This window comes from Mesocricetus auratus, unplaced genomic scaffold, assembly GCF_017639785.1.
Source record: "Mesocricetus auratus isolate SY011 unplaced genomic scaffold, BCM_Maur_2.0 Super-Scaffold_100043, whole genome shotgun sequence".
NCBI classification, from domain to species: domain Eukaryota; kingdom Metazoa; phylum Chordata; class Mammalia; order Rodentia; family Cricetidae; genus Mesocricetus; species Mesocricetus auratus.
In genome coordinates this window covers 5611604-5627626 of record NW_024429220.1, presented here as the reverse complement: position 1 = coordinate 5627626, position 16023 = coordinate 5611604, and the positions used below count along the sequence as shown (strand labels likewise).

At 38.5% G+C, this 16023-nt stretch overlaps 1 protein-coding gene across 3 annotated transcripts in view; it reads left to right on the top strand.

Moving 5' to 3' along the window:
- Ptpn12 (protein tyrosine phosphatase non-receptor type 12) overlaps positions 1–16023 on the top strand; it is a 67137-nt gene that overhangs the window by 35685 nt on the left and 15429 nt on the right. For all 3 annotated transcript variants that reach the window (XM_040735134.1, XM_040735135.1, XM_040735136.1), the window contains 7 exons: positions 1597–1668; positions 4955–5014; positions 6612–6754; positions 10699–10765; positions 12959–13036; positions 13133–13228; positions 13945–14030. In XM_040735134.1, the coding sequence (XP_040591068.1) occupies positions 1597–1668; positions 4955–5014; positions 6612–6754; positions 10699–10765; positions 12959–13036; positions 13133–13228; positions 13945–14030 (602 nt within the window). The remainder of the gene's footprint in view (positions 1–1596; positions 1669–4954; positions 5015–6611; positions 6755–10698; positions 10766–12958; positions 13037–13132; positions 13229–13944; positions 14031–16023) is intronic.

The window sequence follows — 16023 nt, the reverse complement described above, 5'->3', positions numbered from 1 at the left end:
TTATAGGTTCTAAAAACTGGCTATTAAAATTTTCATTATGAGATTGCTACAGAAGCAAGGTAAATCTTTGTTGTGTATGTGTCATAAATAATGGAGAAGCCATATTTTAACTAGTTTCTTTTATTCCTTGGAAATAACTTTATTTGCCAGTATTAAGTAATGTTGAACAGCAAATAAAGATAATAAAATCTAAAAATTGAAAACTAATTAAATTTTCTATGTTAATGTTCTTTACTGTTACTCAATTTAGCTGGATTTTTTTTTGTTGTTGTTGTTGTTGTTGTTGTTGTTGTTTGGTTTTTCGAGGCAGGATTTCTCTGTATTGTTTTGGAGGCTGTCCTGGAACTCGCTTGGTAGTCCAGGCTGGTCTCGAACTCACAGAGATCCACCTGCCTCTGCCTCCCGAGTGCTGGGATTAAAGGCGTGCGCCACCACAGCCCGGCTTAGCTGAAAATTTAAATTTTGTTCATTTAGTGGTTTTTCTTTTTGTTGTTGTTGTTTGTTTGGGTTTTGGAGGGCTGTGGGGACAGGTTTGAGACAGGATTTCTCTGTGTAGCCCTGGCTGTCCTGTAACTCACCTGCCTCTGCCTCCTGAGTGCTGGGGTTAAAGGCGTGTTCTGACACCACCCGGCTCATCGAGTGTTTTTCTTAAGTGCTATAAAGTGTAGGGTTTCCCTAGCCAACCCAGAGGCTAAGGACTTCATCACCCCTGTCCTGTGTGCACTGTATCTAAGGACTGACTCCATCACTGCCCTGCCCTGTCCTGTGTACACTGTTTCCGCCATGCTCGCCAGCAGCTTGTAGAATGGAGTAAATGTTGTGGTGAACTGACTGGAAATGCTGGATCTGGGCTGAGATGGCAGCCACATTGGTCATCCCAGATCTGATCATCATCTGTCCATGAGGGCCTTCCGGGCCCAGAACCTTTGTTTTCTCATTTCTGGGTTCTTAAACACCGCCTGCTCAAGAAGAAGGAATGGTTAAGGGTGGCAGCATATGTGATGGTTAAGCATCTGTAGTTAAGAATTGGGGGCAAGAAACAAGGGAGACAAAGGAAACCAGGCACCAGGGCATGGGTTGAGGGCCCACACTGGGTGGTGGTCAGGGAAATTGAGAAGAAAAAAAGGATCTGTGGGCATTGCAAGAATAAAGTCAACATGAATGGAGAAAGAAAAAATTTAGGATTTTTCTTATTTCATTAATGATCTCATCGTATAAGTGGTGAAAATCACTCTTAATTAGCACAGGCCAATAGAATAGTAAAATTAGCAGTGACAAAATGCTTCTTATACCAAAGAAATGCTCTTTCTTCTTAGTCCTAGAACACAAAGTATTTGTAAAAGCTTAAGAAGTATAGTGCCAGGCTGGAGAGAAGCTCAGTAGTTAAGAGCACTAGCTGCTCTTCCTGGGGGGAAGGGGGGTCACAATTCCCAGGGACAGTACGGTGGCTCACAACCATCTGTAATGGAATCTGATGCCCTCTTCTGTTGTGCATGAAGACAGAGCACTCATGTACATAAAATATTGTAAACAAAAAGTCCCAAAAAAATCAGACAGTTACTGAACTCTTTTCTGTTTATCTTTTTTGGACAACAGAAAAAGTGTGAGCGCTACTGGCCTTTGTATGGAGAAGATCCTATAACATTTGCACCATTTAGAATTTCTTGTGTAAGTACCTGTTTTTATTTGTTTTAAAATATTTTTAAAAATTGTTCTTTCATAATTTCGTGTATGAATGCAATATATTTTGATCAGCTCCATCTCTGCCTCATTTTCTAGCTTCTCAGACCCACCGACTGTCTTCATGACCTGTTTTTAATCCACTGAGTCTAATTCTGTGTAAACCTTCTTTTACTGTAGTAAGCAATGCTAATGTTTTATTCTGTTTTTAGATTTAGGAGCTTTGGGCATGACTTTTACAACTGTTAGATTTTCCTTATCTTAGTGTTGATTCTGTCTTTTTATGTAACTGTTCTCAAATTATCTATGAAAATTGGTATACTCACTTCTAATCAAATAAATGGAAAAGAACGTTGTTAGGTGGGGTATAGTATGTCATATTAACCTCTCCTATTATCCTTACCCACACTTTAAAATTCTGTACAAAGTTAAGCTTGAGAATTGCTATCCTGAAAGCGAGGGTTATCCCTTATAGCAGATAATTTGATGTGAACCCTAAGCTATAGTCTGGGCCTGGTGGCACACGTCTGTCCCAGCACCTCTCAGGAGCGTTGTTCCAGTGGGCTTGGTCCTCGTAGCAAGTTATAGACGAGTAGTTTTCAACCTGTGGCTTGTGACCCCCTTGGCAAACTTCTGTCTCCAAAAATATTTACATTACAGCTCATAACAGTAGCAAATTACAGTTATGAAGTAGCACGGAAAATGATTTTATGGTTGAGAGTCACCACAGCTGAGGGACTGTATTAAAGGGTCTTAGCATTAGGAAGGTCGAGAGCCAATGCTTTAGACCAAACTAGAAGATCCTGTCCCTGGCGCAGGTGTGAAGGTGGAGACCTAGAGTGTATTCCCACTGTTTAATGATCTCTGGAGTTAAACTCAAGTTCAAACACTGCCACAGTAGAAGTTTAGAAAAGGAAGCTAAAATGATGAAGAGAGAGAAGAAGGGGGGCGTGAGAGGAAATGAAGTAAATGGAAATGAGCTGAGATAGTTACTTATTGCATTCAGTGTCTTATTTCTTAGTCACCTAGAATAAGTGTTGTGTTTGCCCAACTGAAAATGACCCTGAACTTGCTTCAGAGAACAGAACAGTGGGGCTAAATGGAGTGGGAGTGGGGCGTGTAGAGAGCTTTATTTTAAGGGCTCGTGAAATTATGGAGGTTGGTAAATCCAAAAGAAATCTATTGAACTCAAATTCAATCTGCAGTAAATACTCTGAAATTGTAGTTAAAATGGATGGTTTATGGGACAGTGTCAAAGGTTTTTGTGACTTGTTTTTCTCTGTGAGACCGAGTCTCACTCTGTAGCCATGACTGGCCTTGACCTCAGAGATCAGCCTGCCATTGCCTCCTGAGAATTTGGGTTAAAAGTATATATCACCACACTGGGCAAAAGGTGTTCTGTTTTAATCGGCTACATTATGGGTTATCTAAGATGAGTAATAACTAATACACACGACAACATACCTCAGTAAAATCATACCCTGTTAGTGTGAAATGATTCTACATTAGGTCCCAGGATAGTTCAGGGAACTTAGTTCTGTGTGATGTGGTTATGTTTAACACTTACGAATTTTTAAATGCAATAGGACAACTGTAGTGAATGTCACAATTCATGTAAAAATTTGTTGTTCAGTATTCAACAACACAGCAGTTCCATAAGCAGGGAGAAAAATGAATAGACTTCTGGGTGGTTTTCATCTGAACTAAATTTTTAAAAGTCTTCTTAATATGAGGTTTGGTTTAGTGAATAAAAACTGATCTGATTTGTCAGTATCAAAATTAATTCATGCTGAAGACTTTAAAAAGGAATTTCTGTGCTTTTTTTTCCCCATGAATTTATTTATTTTTTTTTCCATTCCAATCTCAGTTCCCCTTCCCTCCTCTCCTCCCACTCCCCCACCTCCCATCTGCTCCTTGGAGACGGTAAGACCTCCCTTAGGAAGTCTATTAAGTCCCTCCCATCATCTCGTCGAGGCAGGACCAAGGCACCTCTCCACCCCCACACCCTTGTTCTATGGGTTTTTGTGTCAAGACAACTCTTATTTTCATTGATTTTAATTGCAAACTGAAAGTATGCTAGTGAGAACAGCCATAGCATATAAAATGAGCCTTGTGGGGACTGTTGGTATAGAGTAAAGAAGAGTGCTGTGGTGGTCAGAGGAGGAGACCAGCTAGCAGGAGTTCATTCCTGTGTTGTGCAGGAGGCTGCTGAGCCTGGGTGTCAGCTCTAGCCCACCAGGCTTTGTGCAAATCATTTGGTTGCATTTGTAGCCAAGTCTGCCTCAAACTTGAAAGACTTCCCACTCTAGTCTTCCGGGTGCTGGGGTGATAGGCATGGTGAGCATGCTAGCTTCTTGACTCCTTTTGAGAAGTAAAGTACATTTTCCTCTTAGCAGTAGATGGAAAAATAAAAAAGGTTGGACATGGTAGCACATGCTTTGGGTGAGGGACGTGACACAGACATGACAGCAGGCTGATGTCTGAAGTTGAGGCCAGCCTGGTCTATAAAGTGAGTTCCAGGACAGCCAGAGCTACACAGAGAAATCCTGTCTCAAAAAACAGAAGAAAGGAAAGGAAAGGAAAAAACAAATAATAATAAATTAATTAAAACAATAAATAAATATATAAATTCCCAGCCTAGAGTAATAGTGGATATCTATTTTATTAGTGAGTAGCGTATTTTATTCTTGTTAATGCCTGACCTAAGCTGTCTGTGGTTAGAGCTAACAGACAAAAAAGAAGAACTCGGCAGCAGGCAAATGTCAGACTTCCTTCTAATACTCTAAAAGATGGTGTAGACTCAGAGGTGTTAATGTTCCCTGCAACCATAATGAGACTAATGATGGGGTTTTCTTCCCTTGTTTCTTGAGTTGCTATTCGTTTAAATTGAGAGTTGAGACAGTGTGGTTGAAAATGGGGTGCAGTGGCAGACATGACGTCGTGACGTTCTTTTTGGATTGTCTTGTTGAATGGTTCTGGGGATGATTGCTGCTATGCTCTGTTCTGTAGATGGCAGAGTCGTGATTAAATGATCAGTAGATGGACATAGGAAGTAACCATATAGCTCAGTGTGTGTTTTCCTAGCCGGCCTTGTGCTCAGATCCCCAGCACCGTGAAAAACTCTAATGCATGACTTTGAGATGTCTAAGTAATTATTAGATATGTCCAAAATTCTAAATGTTAGAATGTTTAGGTTGAGTACTTTTAAGTATTTTGATATGTATGCCTTTTCATTTTAATGTTTTTACTGATTCACAAGTTTTTCTCATTTTAGGAAAACGAGCAAGCAAGAACAGACTACTTCATTCGAACACTTTTACTTGAGTTTCAAAATGTAAGCAATTCCCATTATAGATAAAGAGTGCCTGTTCCCATTCACACTTGTTCCCACCACCCCATTCTTGCTGAGTCTTGGATTTGCTTTTATGCACTTTATTTAGTGTCTGCGCCTTTCACTTACCAAATTTATAGTAAAACAATGTGAATTTTAAAAAGTTTACTGAGAGTTAAAATAATGCAAATCTTAATTTACTTAGGTTAATGATTCAGACCCCCCCCAAAAAAATGATAATTTCTCAGGGAAGAAACCAGACACTCAAAGGACATTGGAAAAATGCTTCTCAGCTTCTTTCTCATCTGTTTTTGTTAGTCTGACTTGGTCATAAGGTGCATCATTCTTCCCAATCCGTTTCTAAGCCTACCTGCTTTCTTTTGACAAACTGTTACCTTGTAAGACTGTTCTCCCTGATTTTACTAATCATACCCTTTAGTTGAATCGTTTATTATATGTAAGTTGCAGGCTTTATCCCTAGTTAGTACCTTAGTTTCTACACATGTATCAGATAAATCAGTGATCCTAACTATAAAAAGTGTGTAATTCACATAGGTAAAGGGTATTTGAGAAGTTAAATAACTTGCCTACTTCATAGATGACAGATACATAACTTGAATGTTGGAACTGAATTCCAAGATCTGTTCTTTAAGTTGACATCTAGAATAAGCAATCTTAAAAGTTACTGAGAGCTAGGGAGACTTCGCAGAGGTTAAGAACCCTTCCATTGCAGAGGACCCAGGTTATTTCCAGCCCGACTGTGGTTCACAACTCATACTATTATAACTCCACTTTCAGAAGATGGAACATGTGTTTGTTCACTCAGCTTCATAAATGAAAATAAATATTTTTTAGAGTTAGTGAAGTTTCTTTGGATCTTTAATTTATGTGGGCTTTTGTTTTCAGTATTTGCTATAAAATTAAAAATTTGGACAAAGTTTAAAGACATGGAATACATAAGTCTATATTACATTGACAGGTTAAAGGAAAAGGAAAGTAAAATCTTAGCATTATTCTGAACACAAACCTCCCCATTCCTGTCCCAGTTGCCCCAAAGGATTGAGAGGAGATAGACAGTTCCCTATACCACAAGTGGAGAACCAATCACCTACAGTGAGAAAAATGGATTTGGAGTTGGACATTCTTTTTCTTTTTAGGATATTCTCTTGGTCCTCTAGCTGTAATGAAGTCTAAAAATGATGTATCATCAATTTTATAGTATAGAGTGGGTTATGAGACATGGGTTAAGTGGGTTATAGTGTTGGTTAAGAGTTTAGAGTGGGTTAAGAGCATCTTGTATGTGTTACTATCACTTGGGTTACATCTTGCATTTGCTATTTTCCTATAAAACACCAGGCAAATTAATATGTCTAAATTTCCTCACCTGTAAAAGGTGAGCACCACCTTCCTTGTGGATGCTAAATAAATTATTACATATGAGACATCATCAATACCGGGTATATGGTAAGTAGTCAATAAATGAAGGCTATTGTTTATTTCATTTTTAAAAGGTATCTTAGAAATGATAGTTAAATGAAATGCATAACTTCAAAGTTTGTAAATATATTTTTCTAATTACCGAATTTCTATTTTCATGAAGGAATCTCGTCGGCTCTATCAGTTTCATTATGTGAACTGGCCAGACCATGATGTTCCTTCATCGTTTGATTCTATTCTGGACATGATAAGCTTAATGAGGAAATACCAAGAACATGAAGATGTGCCTATTTGTATTCATTGCAGGTACAAAAGAATTTTTAAAATGTAGACAAGTACAGTGATCAGTTTGTTAGGAAATAAAGTTTTATTTTTTGTTGCTTTGTATCTTGAACTTTCCTAGCCCTGTTATAGTATGTTTGAGGCCCTGTGAATTGATATAATCTAATCTAGTTAATAGACTATCTAAGTGTTACAGTAAAACATCATCATAGAGCTGGAGAAATGGCTCAGAGGTTAAGAGCACTGACTGCTCTTCCAGGGGTCCTGAGTTCAATTCCCAGCAACCACATGGTGGCTCACAACCTTCTACAATTCAGTCTGGTGCCCTCCTCTGGCATGTAGGCAGAACACTATATATGTGATAAATAAATAAATCTTTTTTTTTTTAAATCATCGTATTCCCTGATATGACCAATGTCTCAGACTTTGTGTATAGATTTGCATAGGTCTTCTGGTCTAAGACACCATTGGTCTTCAGACAAGTCCTGGGTGCGGTGAACATGCCTATAATCCCAAAACCAAGGGAGCTGACACAAGAGGATCTGAGAGGCCAAGGCCATTCAGGGCTACGTAGTAAGACTGTCTGAAAAACAGAAGGAAAGAAGAAGGAAACATCATCATGTCACACTTATTAAACATAGGAATTTAAAAGGCCAGTCCAGTGCCAGCCACACAGCAAAGGTGCCGTTTGTAAGACATATACCAACTTCAGAACTCTTTCAGTGTAGGTTATAAGGTGCTTTCCAAGTGACAAAATGTTCAGTGCTGTTTTTCTTCCTGAGGAACAAGAATCCATGTCTGCCTGTCATGCTATGAAATTATAGCTTAAAATTGTTGAAATCTTAAGCATACCTTGAAACTAACATTCTTTTTTTTTCCTTTTAAAAATTTGTGGTGGGTGGCTTTTATTATTAAATATGCCAATCTCCCAAGGTTTTTTGAGGATTAAAGGCTTAAAACTGTGTTTTATGTAGGTCAAGCTGGTATCGTGAGTTTACCAAACAACTTTTTAAAATTGTGCTGTGTAGCATTACCTAAAATTAAATAATGACTTGTCCCGCAGCAGTCTTAACTTTAGATATAGCTATATTCAGCTACTTTATAGAAATGTTTTTACTTTTTCAGGTATGTTTAAATTCCAATTACTTTTTTGCGAAGTTAGTTATTTGACATGTAAACCTAGCCTTTGAATTCTGGGGCAACTGGGGGGTAACTAATTTTGTGCTCCAAGTGTGTGTTAGAGGTTAATTGTGTTAAATAAGATAACCATCTATTTTTAATTAAACAGACTGACCTACTTTTATTGTCTGATTATTTTTCTACTCCTAAGCCTTGAAGTCTTTAAAATGAACAGCAAAGAAACATTCCAGTTTGGCAGAAGATAGTCTTGATTTTTCCCTATCTGCCTAAGTAAGCATTTATATGCTTTCTGTATCCTTAAATATTGTGAACCCTTTATTCTCTGTCTCACTGGCAGCCAGTGTGATAGACTCTGTCACAGATTGCATTTGTGATAGACTCTGCTGCAGATTGCATTTGTGATAGGCTCTGCTGCAACTTGCATTTGTGGGACTGCTGCAGCTTGCATTTGTGAGACTCTGCTGCAGATTTTGTGATAGACTTTTCGCTGCAACCCTTTTTATAAAGATCTTTAAATGGGTGGCTCACTTAGATGACCATTGCTTTCTCTTTTTTTGGCTTGTCTTATAGCCCAGGTGAGCCTTGAACTTTTACTTCTTCCTCCCAGGTGCAAGGATGAGCCACCATACCCAGCTTGGTTTAAATTAAGTGTTGAAGGACTTGATAGAGTGACTCATGCCTATAATCTCACTGCTTGAGAGACTGTATAAGGAGTGGGAGGAAGGAGAGCAGCAGCAGCAAAACCCTAAACAAAAAGACTCCAGGGACACAGCTAAGGGAAACACTAAGCAGTGCGTTAAACAGAGGAAAAGTAGTCACCGTTTTTATTGTTGCTGTCCGTAAAATAGTATGACCCAAAACAATTTAAGGAAGAAATGTTTTTGTTTTTTTTAACTTTATAGTTTCAGAGGGAAGAAATAGTTAGGAAAGACATGGGCCCACCTCCAATACTGTAGCTACTCCAGCCAGGCCAGGCTCTAGTTCTTAAAGGTCCACAACACACTCCCACACAGAGTGCCACCAATGGAGACCAGATGTTCAGTTTGAGTCTGTGGAGGGTGCTTCTCATCCAAACCACACCCCTTAGCTTCATTTGTAGGTCTCCATGTATAATGCGTGTAAGAATGTTACTGAGGATACAATTTTTAAAAGAATAAATGTTGGATCAGTCATGAAAACGTGTGTTGGAGGTACCTTTGCAGTATAGTCATGACTGTATTGTTAGTAACATGTAGGATGTTACAAAACCTAATGTAGCATTTCATTAGATAAATCCATGTATTTCCAAATAGTATAAAAGCTACTTGACTCCTGAGGCAATTTTTTTTCCTGAGGCAATTTTTCTATTTTTCAAAAGACCTTAGAGTCAGTATTTCTCAAAATTACCCTAAATTTATCTTGCTAAGTTGTTTGTATCTGTAATTTATTATAAGAAGTTAATAAAGCAAACACAGTATGGTGATGGGTGCCTGTAATCCAGCATTCTGGAGACAAAAGCAGGAGGGTTGTGAATAGGAGACCAACTTGGGACACATAAACCCTGTGCTCTCCTCCCCCCCCACAAAAACAAAAGAAAGAAAGGAAACTGTCTCAGCACTGACTGCTTTTCCAGAGGACCCAGGTTTGATTCCCAGCACCCACAGGGCAGCTCACAGCTCCAGTTCTAGGGGACATCACACCCTCTTCTGGCTTCTCTGGGCACAACCCGTGTGTGCGTGTGGTTCACAGACAGAAAGACAAAAGCTCGTGCATATTAAATAGCTTTTTAAGTAATGAAAATGTTCAGACATAGAGACTTATTAGTGAATTACTTTTTTGAAATGATTTAATTTTGAAATTTTCTTATCTAACTGGTATCTTATGATTAGTGAAGAGGACTGATTTCTGCCTCTTATTCCAGAAGTGGTTTGCTGAATTAAAACAGTTTTCCATACTTAGTTCAGTGATGAATCAAGTAGTGGACTGATTAAAAAAGAACGCTGTTTGTTCTGGAATTGAAAGATAAAGAAATTGTTTTGACTTAGCTGTTTTACAATTTGAAATTATTTACTGTTCTGTCATATTATTCAGTCAATAACCATAATTCTTAAGTCTCATTTCAGTTGGATTTTTCTGGTTTTGAAAATTGATTTTTAATGCTTTTTAGCAACAAAACTGTGTAACTGCAGTAACTTAAAAAGCATGTCTACAAAAGAAAAGAAAATGTGTCCATTCGAGATGTAGTGTGTGTGTTTGTAGACAGGATCTTAAATCCTGTCCCAAATGGACTGGGGACTCAAAAACTCCCTGCCTCTGCCTCCTATGTGCTCCGTCGGCACAGGCTGCTCTGGGGTACGTTCACAAGAAGCTCCCCACATCATTTTAAATGCCTAGCCCCTGGTGTCCTTGAGGAGGTGACGTGGAGGCCGGTTGTCCTCCCTTATGGGATGCTGGCTGCTGAATGCACTGCTGGTTCTACAGCTCATCCCTAGGTCTTGTGACCTTCTCCGCCACCTGTTACAGTTTATTGGTCCCTGTGAGCCAAAGCATAAAGCCACCTTGAGCACTCTATTATGCTGACAACTATTGAGAATAACTTTCTTTCTACAGTGTACTACTGGCAAGACTTGCAGAGTTATGGCTTACAGTTTTCCTGTGAATCACTTACTGTTAATTAAAAGTTTAAATACTCAGATTTTAATGTTAAAGGAAAGTGCTGTTTCTGTGCTTTAATTTGTATTTTGTTCACTAAGTAGAATTTCATAAAAATTTAAATTTTTTGCTTCTGAATGTTACTATGCCTTTTATTTTAGAAAATCAAAGTTTTTTCTCAAACTTTTTATCTTTAGTGCAGGCTGTGGAAGAACAGGTGCTATCTGTGCCATAGATTATACATGGAACTTGCTCAAAGCTGGGGTAAGAATGATTTTTATATAGTATTGTATTCTGCTTATTGTGAGCTTCACATTAATTTAACTGTTAAAGTTACATCATGTTTTCTTAGATATGCTATGTTCCCAGAATTAGCTTTACCGTGTAAATAATTATAGTGAGTAAGTGTAAACATTGCATACTGCCTGAGATTGTGAACAGACACCAGGGCAGGGGTTTGTTCTCTACTAAATGAATACCACTCTCATCAGGGAATGGCTCTGCATGGGCTTCAGATAAAGTCAGTACAGTGTTGGCCTCTCATCTCTCCTCTCTTGTTTCTCTGGTCATATATTTCCTATTTAATATATTTCCCCTGTAGTGTTTATAAGACTACTGAGTATGGGGCCAGGTGTCTAGAACAAAATTCTGCGTCTGTAATTGACTGTGGGATTTTAGTTATTAGGGTTGTTGTCAGCATTGTTGTTTCTACCTTTATTATTTACATAAATTGTTTGATGTAGGAGCCACAAAGGTCAGGACAGCCTTTTCTCTGAATGTACATGTGCTCATACTGTGTTCATTTTCTCTGTGATAAGCAAATTTAGTCTTCCATAGCTTGAAATTTGCTATGAGTATGTCAGTCAGCATTTTGTAAAAAATAGGAGGTGTAACAGTTTTCTTTTTCCCTGCCATTGACTGTCCCCCACCCTGGGTAGAGGGGATAACAAGTCTTAATAATTATTTAAGAATTTCTCTAGGATTAAAATTCATGTTTTTATTCTATAAAAACTAATCTTTTCCTAATGTGAAATTTTTTAATGAAAGCCTTCACTAGGATTCTTACTTTTTTGTTTGTTTTGAAACTCAAGGTCTCACTATGTGGCTCTGACTATCCTCGAACTCACAGAGATCCACCTGCCTCTGGCTCCTAAGTTCTGAGATTAAAGCCATGTGCCACTGTGCCTGGCTCTCACTTTTATCATAAAAGTAAAAAATGACGGGACTAGATTGAAGGCCTAGCAGTAAAGAGCATTTGCTGCTCTTACAGAGGATCAGGGTTCAGTTTCAGAACTCACATGGTAGCACATAACTTCAGTTCCAACGTAACCAAGGCCTTCCAACCTCAGACAAGCACTGGATACACGTATGAACATGTACTCAAACACACACCTGCAGAATATAAATAGATATTTTTAAAGTCAAAAATTAAAATTGGAATAAAGGGTATTTAAATACCAGCAAACAAAATTTGGGAAAAATATTTAAATATTTGTTTGAAACATCACTTAAGTTGTATTTTTCAATTATAGTCCCCACTTGATTCATTTTTTCTTAACATAAATGTAACTTAGGCCTCAACTGGAAGTATGTGTAAAAATCCTTTAATGTCTATAAAGACTGAAGCTATAACCCTTGAAATCATTCCCTACTCATCAGTCTCCCTCACTCAGCAGAGTCTCTTTATTAGGCCCCAAATCCTAATCACTTTTTCCCTGTCGAGACTGTCATCATTCCTGGGGTAGTGGTTGGCAGAGCACAAATGTGTCTCAGGATTGTAATCTCAGTTTGAAATGGACAGGAGTTGTCCAGGTGGTTTTACAGTCATCACCTGGGGATGAAACTTACAGAATGTCTAAGGACACAGTGGCCTACAGTGAAGTCAAATTCTTTATTATATTTACAGTCTGATTTCAAGTAACCTTATCTTAGGCTCTATCAGTGTTCAACTTCATCATTCTCCAAATAATCAGTCTCCCATGGTTGGATACATAACCTTTTACTCAAATTTGTGTGTGTTCACATGCATGTGTTTATGTATGGTTTATGTGTGCACAAGTGTGTGCCCTTGCATATGGTGGTCAGAGGTTGACTTCAGCTGTCTTCCTGGCTCATTCACCACCATCATTTTGAGATAATGTCTCTCAGGAAACTAGGGTTTCAAACTCTGCCAGCACCCTGTGTCTGTGTGGGTTATGTGAGTGTTTACTGACTTGGGCTATCCTCTCGGCCCTTCGTAGCTATTTAATTTCTACTCCATCAGTTTGTTATGGCCTTTATTCCCTGCATGCTGTAGTCATGCTCTGTAGTGACTACTGAGGATTGGATGAGCTGTGGCCATAGTGCGTTCTGTGTCTGAAGGGTAGTTCTCAGGGAATATCTGCTGTTGATCACCCTGTGCCTAAGGCCTGTGTGGAACATTGTCTACAGTTACATATGTTAAATTCTTTGTTTTAGAAAATTCCAGAGGAATTTAACGTATTTAATTTAATACAAGAAATGCGAACACAAAGGCACTCTGCAGTACAAACAAAGGTATACTTAATTTTTTTCTGTTATAAATCATATTTCCATAGATGTTTCCTCTGGTGTTTCTCATTGTCTCCTGTTTATCATTTCTCTTTCTAATAGGAGCAATATGAGCTTGTCCATAGAGCTATTGCACAACTGTTTGAAAAACAGCTACAACTGTATGAAATTCATGGAGCACAGAAAATCGCTGATAGTGTGAGTATTCTTCACTTCTATCTAACCAAGATTTAGCTTATGCTACAGCGTTGTGAGAATGTCCATGACTAAAGTTATTTTTATCTGACTTAAACTTACCTTACTTAACTTTTACTCTGTTACGGTAGAGAATTAGTGACTTGAACTCAATAAGAAAATTATAGGAAAGATCTTATGTCAAAGTCAGTATTCATTTTTGATTCAAGTATAAGCTACATTTTTAAAAACCTAACTACATTATTCTCCCCTTACTTTTACCCACGACTAAATAATTGTGTTGGGTCTGCTTGAATTTGGTTTGACGTGGTAGTATAACATTTTGTACTTCTGTACATTATGTACATTTTTATGTTGTGAAACAATCTTGCTATGTAACCCCGGCTGTTTGAGGCTCTCTTGTCTCGGCCTCCTTGAGTGTTGGGATTATAGACATAACATCACCATGCCAATGTGTTACACACTCTAAAAGGCAGAGTTACAGGGCCACCAGTTAGTCCCTTTTTGTCATGTTGTAATTCATTACCATTTTAGCTTAAATGATCTTACTGGGTCATCAATTTTTAAAAATGTATTATTATGGAGTATGTGTGTGTTTGCTTGTGCACATCATGATGTAGGGATATATAGCACAGCTTGTGCATAGAGGTCCTAGACAAACTTTATGGGTTCAGTTCTTTCATGTATCAATCAAGGAAACCTTGTTTTCCCCTTGACAGAATGAAATTACCACTGGAAATATGGTCAGCTCCGTCGATAGTGAAAAACAAGATTCTCCTCCTCCAAAGCCACCAAGGACTCGGAGGTACTGTGCCATAGGACATTTTCTCTCTAAGCGGATTCCTTTACTCTACTGACACAACTAAAATCACAGATTCTGAACAATTCTTTTAGCAGGTTAATTCATTAGGATGTAGCACATTCACAGTTGTTTGCTACTGGTATGTTAAAGTTTGTGTTTGAGTTGATATAAAGTGTTAGTAGCACATTGTACCAGAGTACATATTTTGGTGTTAAAATAGGAAGTCTTTCCTTTCCTTTCCTTGAAGTGGTTTTCCATAAGTTAGGAGAACTAGTCAGAAGTTCTTATTTCAAGATGGTGCCCCAAATGCCTGTCTTGGCCAAGGTTTGAGTGTGAGATCTCCAGATTCTGGGTATAGCATAAAGGAAAAAGTACAGCTGGAAAACAGTGGTGTAGAGCCGTGGAGGAGGAAGGAAGCCAGGGTTTCCTGTGTGGGAGGCTAGCATCTAGCACTAAGCACACACCCAGCCCCAAGAGAACATTTTATATGGCAAAAAAGTAGCATGAATGTCTGCTCCCAGCAGAGTGCTGCCTGGGAAAACGAACTAGACTTTCACACCTATGTGTAAAACTTAAGCATTTGTGGAATTCAAACAAGAAGTCGTGGTTGGTTCGTGCCAATGCCTTTAGAACTGTCTAGTTTGGGAAGCCCACAAACAGCAGAGTGTGTTGGAACACATGCACTTAGCAAGTATACAATTGGATGATGCTTGGTGTAAGACCAGCATTTAAGAGGGTTGCTGCAAACAATAGCCTGGGCTAAAGAGTAATAGGGAGTGGGTGGGCTGGTTAGTTAATTTAGTTAGTTAGTTATGTATTTATTTTAATAACTATTCATTTGGTTTTATGTGTATAAGTCTTTTACCTGCATGTATGTATGTGTATGCAGTTAAATCTCTAAATATGTATGTATGTAAGAAGGATGCATTGGAATCCCTAGAACTGAAGTAAAAAGTGGCTGTAAGCTGCCATGTGAGTTCTGGGAATCAAACCTTGGTCCTCTGGAAAAGCAACAGTTTCTTAATCAACGGGCCAGCTCACCAGCCTTGAGTCTTTAACTTTTTAAAAGACAACTGCACTAAATTCAAGTAAGTTGTCTTAAAGACATTTATTTATAGGATAGCAAACACAGAAAGTAGGATTTGAAGTAGAGGTTTATTATTTTGACTGACCAAAAAAATTAAAGTTTATTGGTTGGAAAAATTATGTCATTTAGCTTTTTTCTTTTTTGCAGTTTTTTTGTTTTTGTTTGTTTTTCTTTTTCTTTTTTCCAACACAGGGTTTCACAAAAGTCCCATGGCTAGATGGGAAATGCTTAGTGGTTAAAGTGTTGCTATGCAGGCATGAGAATGTGAGTTTGATTCCACGGTACCCATGTCAAAGTTTGGCATGGTGGCATGTGCACTAACCCCACCAATAAAAGGAAGGAGAGATAGAGACAGGCAGATCCCAGAAGCTCAGCATCCAGTCTCGCCAAAAAGAGAGGCTCCAGGTTCAGTGAGAAAACCTGTCTCAAAACAAGGTGGGGCATGACAGATAAGTTGATCTGACCACTGGCCATCACGTGAGCACGCATAGACAAGTGCACCCACACATACGTGTTACCAATTCATGGCTTTGAATAGATGACTAATGAGCGCTGCAGGTAAGAATGTATTTGTGAGGATGGTGGAACACACCTTTAGTTCCAGCACTTGGGATGGGAAGCACAAGGCAGCTGAATCTCAGATACAGGCCAGCCTGGTTTACAGAGGTAAAACGCTTGGTGTTCTTACAGAGGTCCTGGGTTCAGTTCCAGGGCATGCAATAATGCTTCTGAACTCTTAAGGCTCAAACACACACATAAAGTATTTTTCCTAAGAATGTATGTGCCAAACAGTACTTATTGTCTATTTTCCTGTACTGCAAAACCCATTTACCATCTTGAAAACAAGAACATAGGCTTCGATGATTTTTATCAGACCAAACACCTATTAAAGCTTTGGTTGGTTAAATG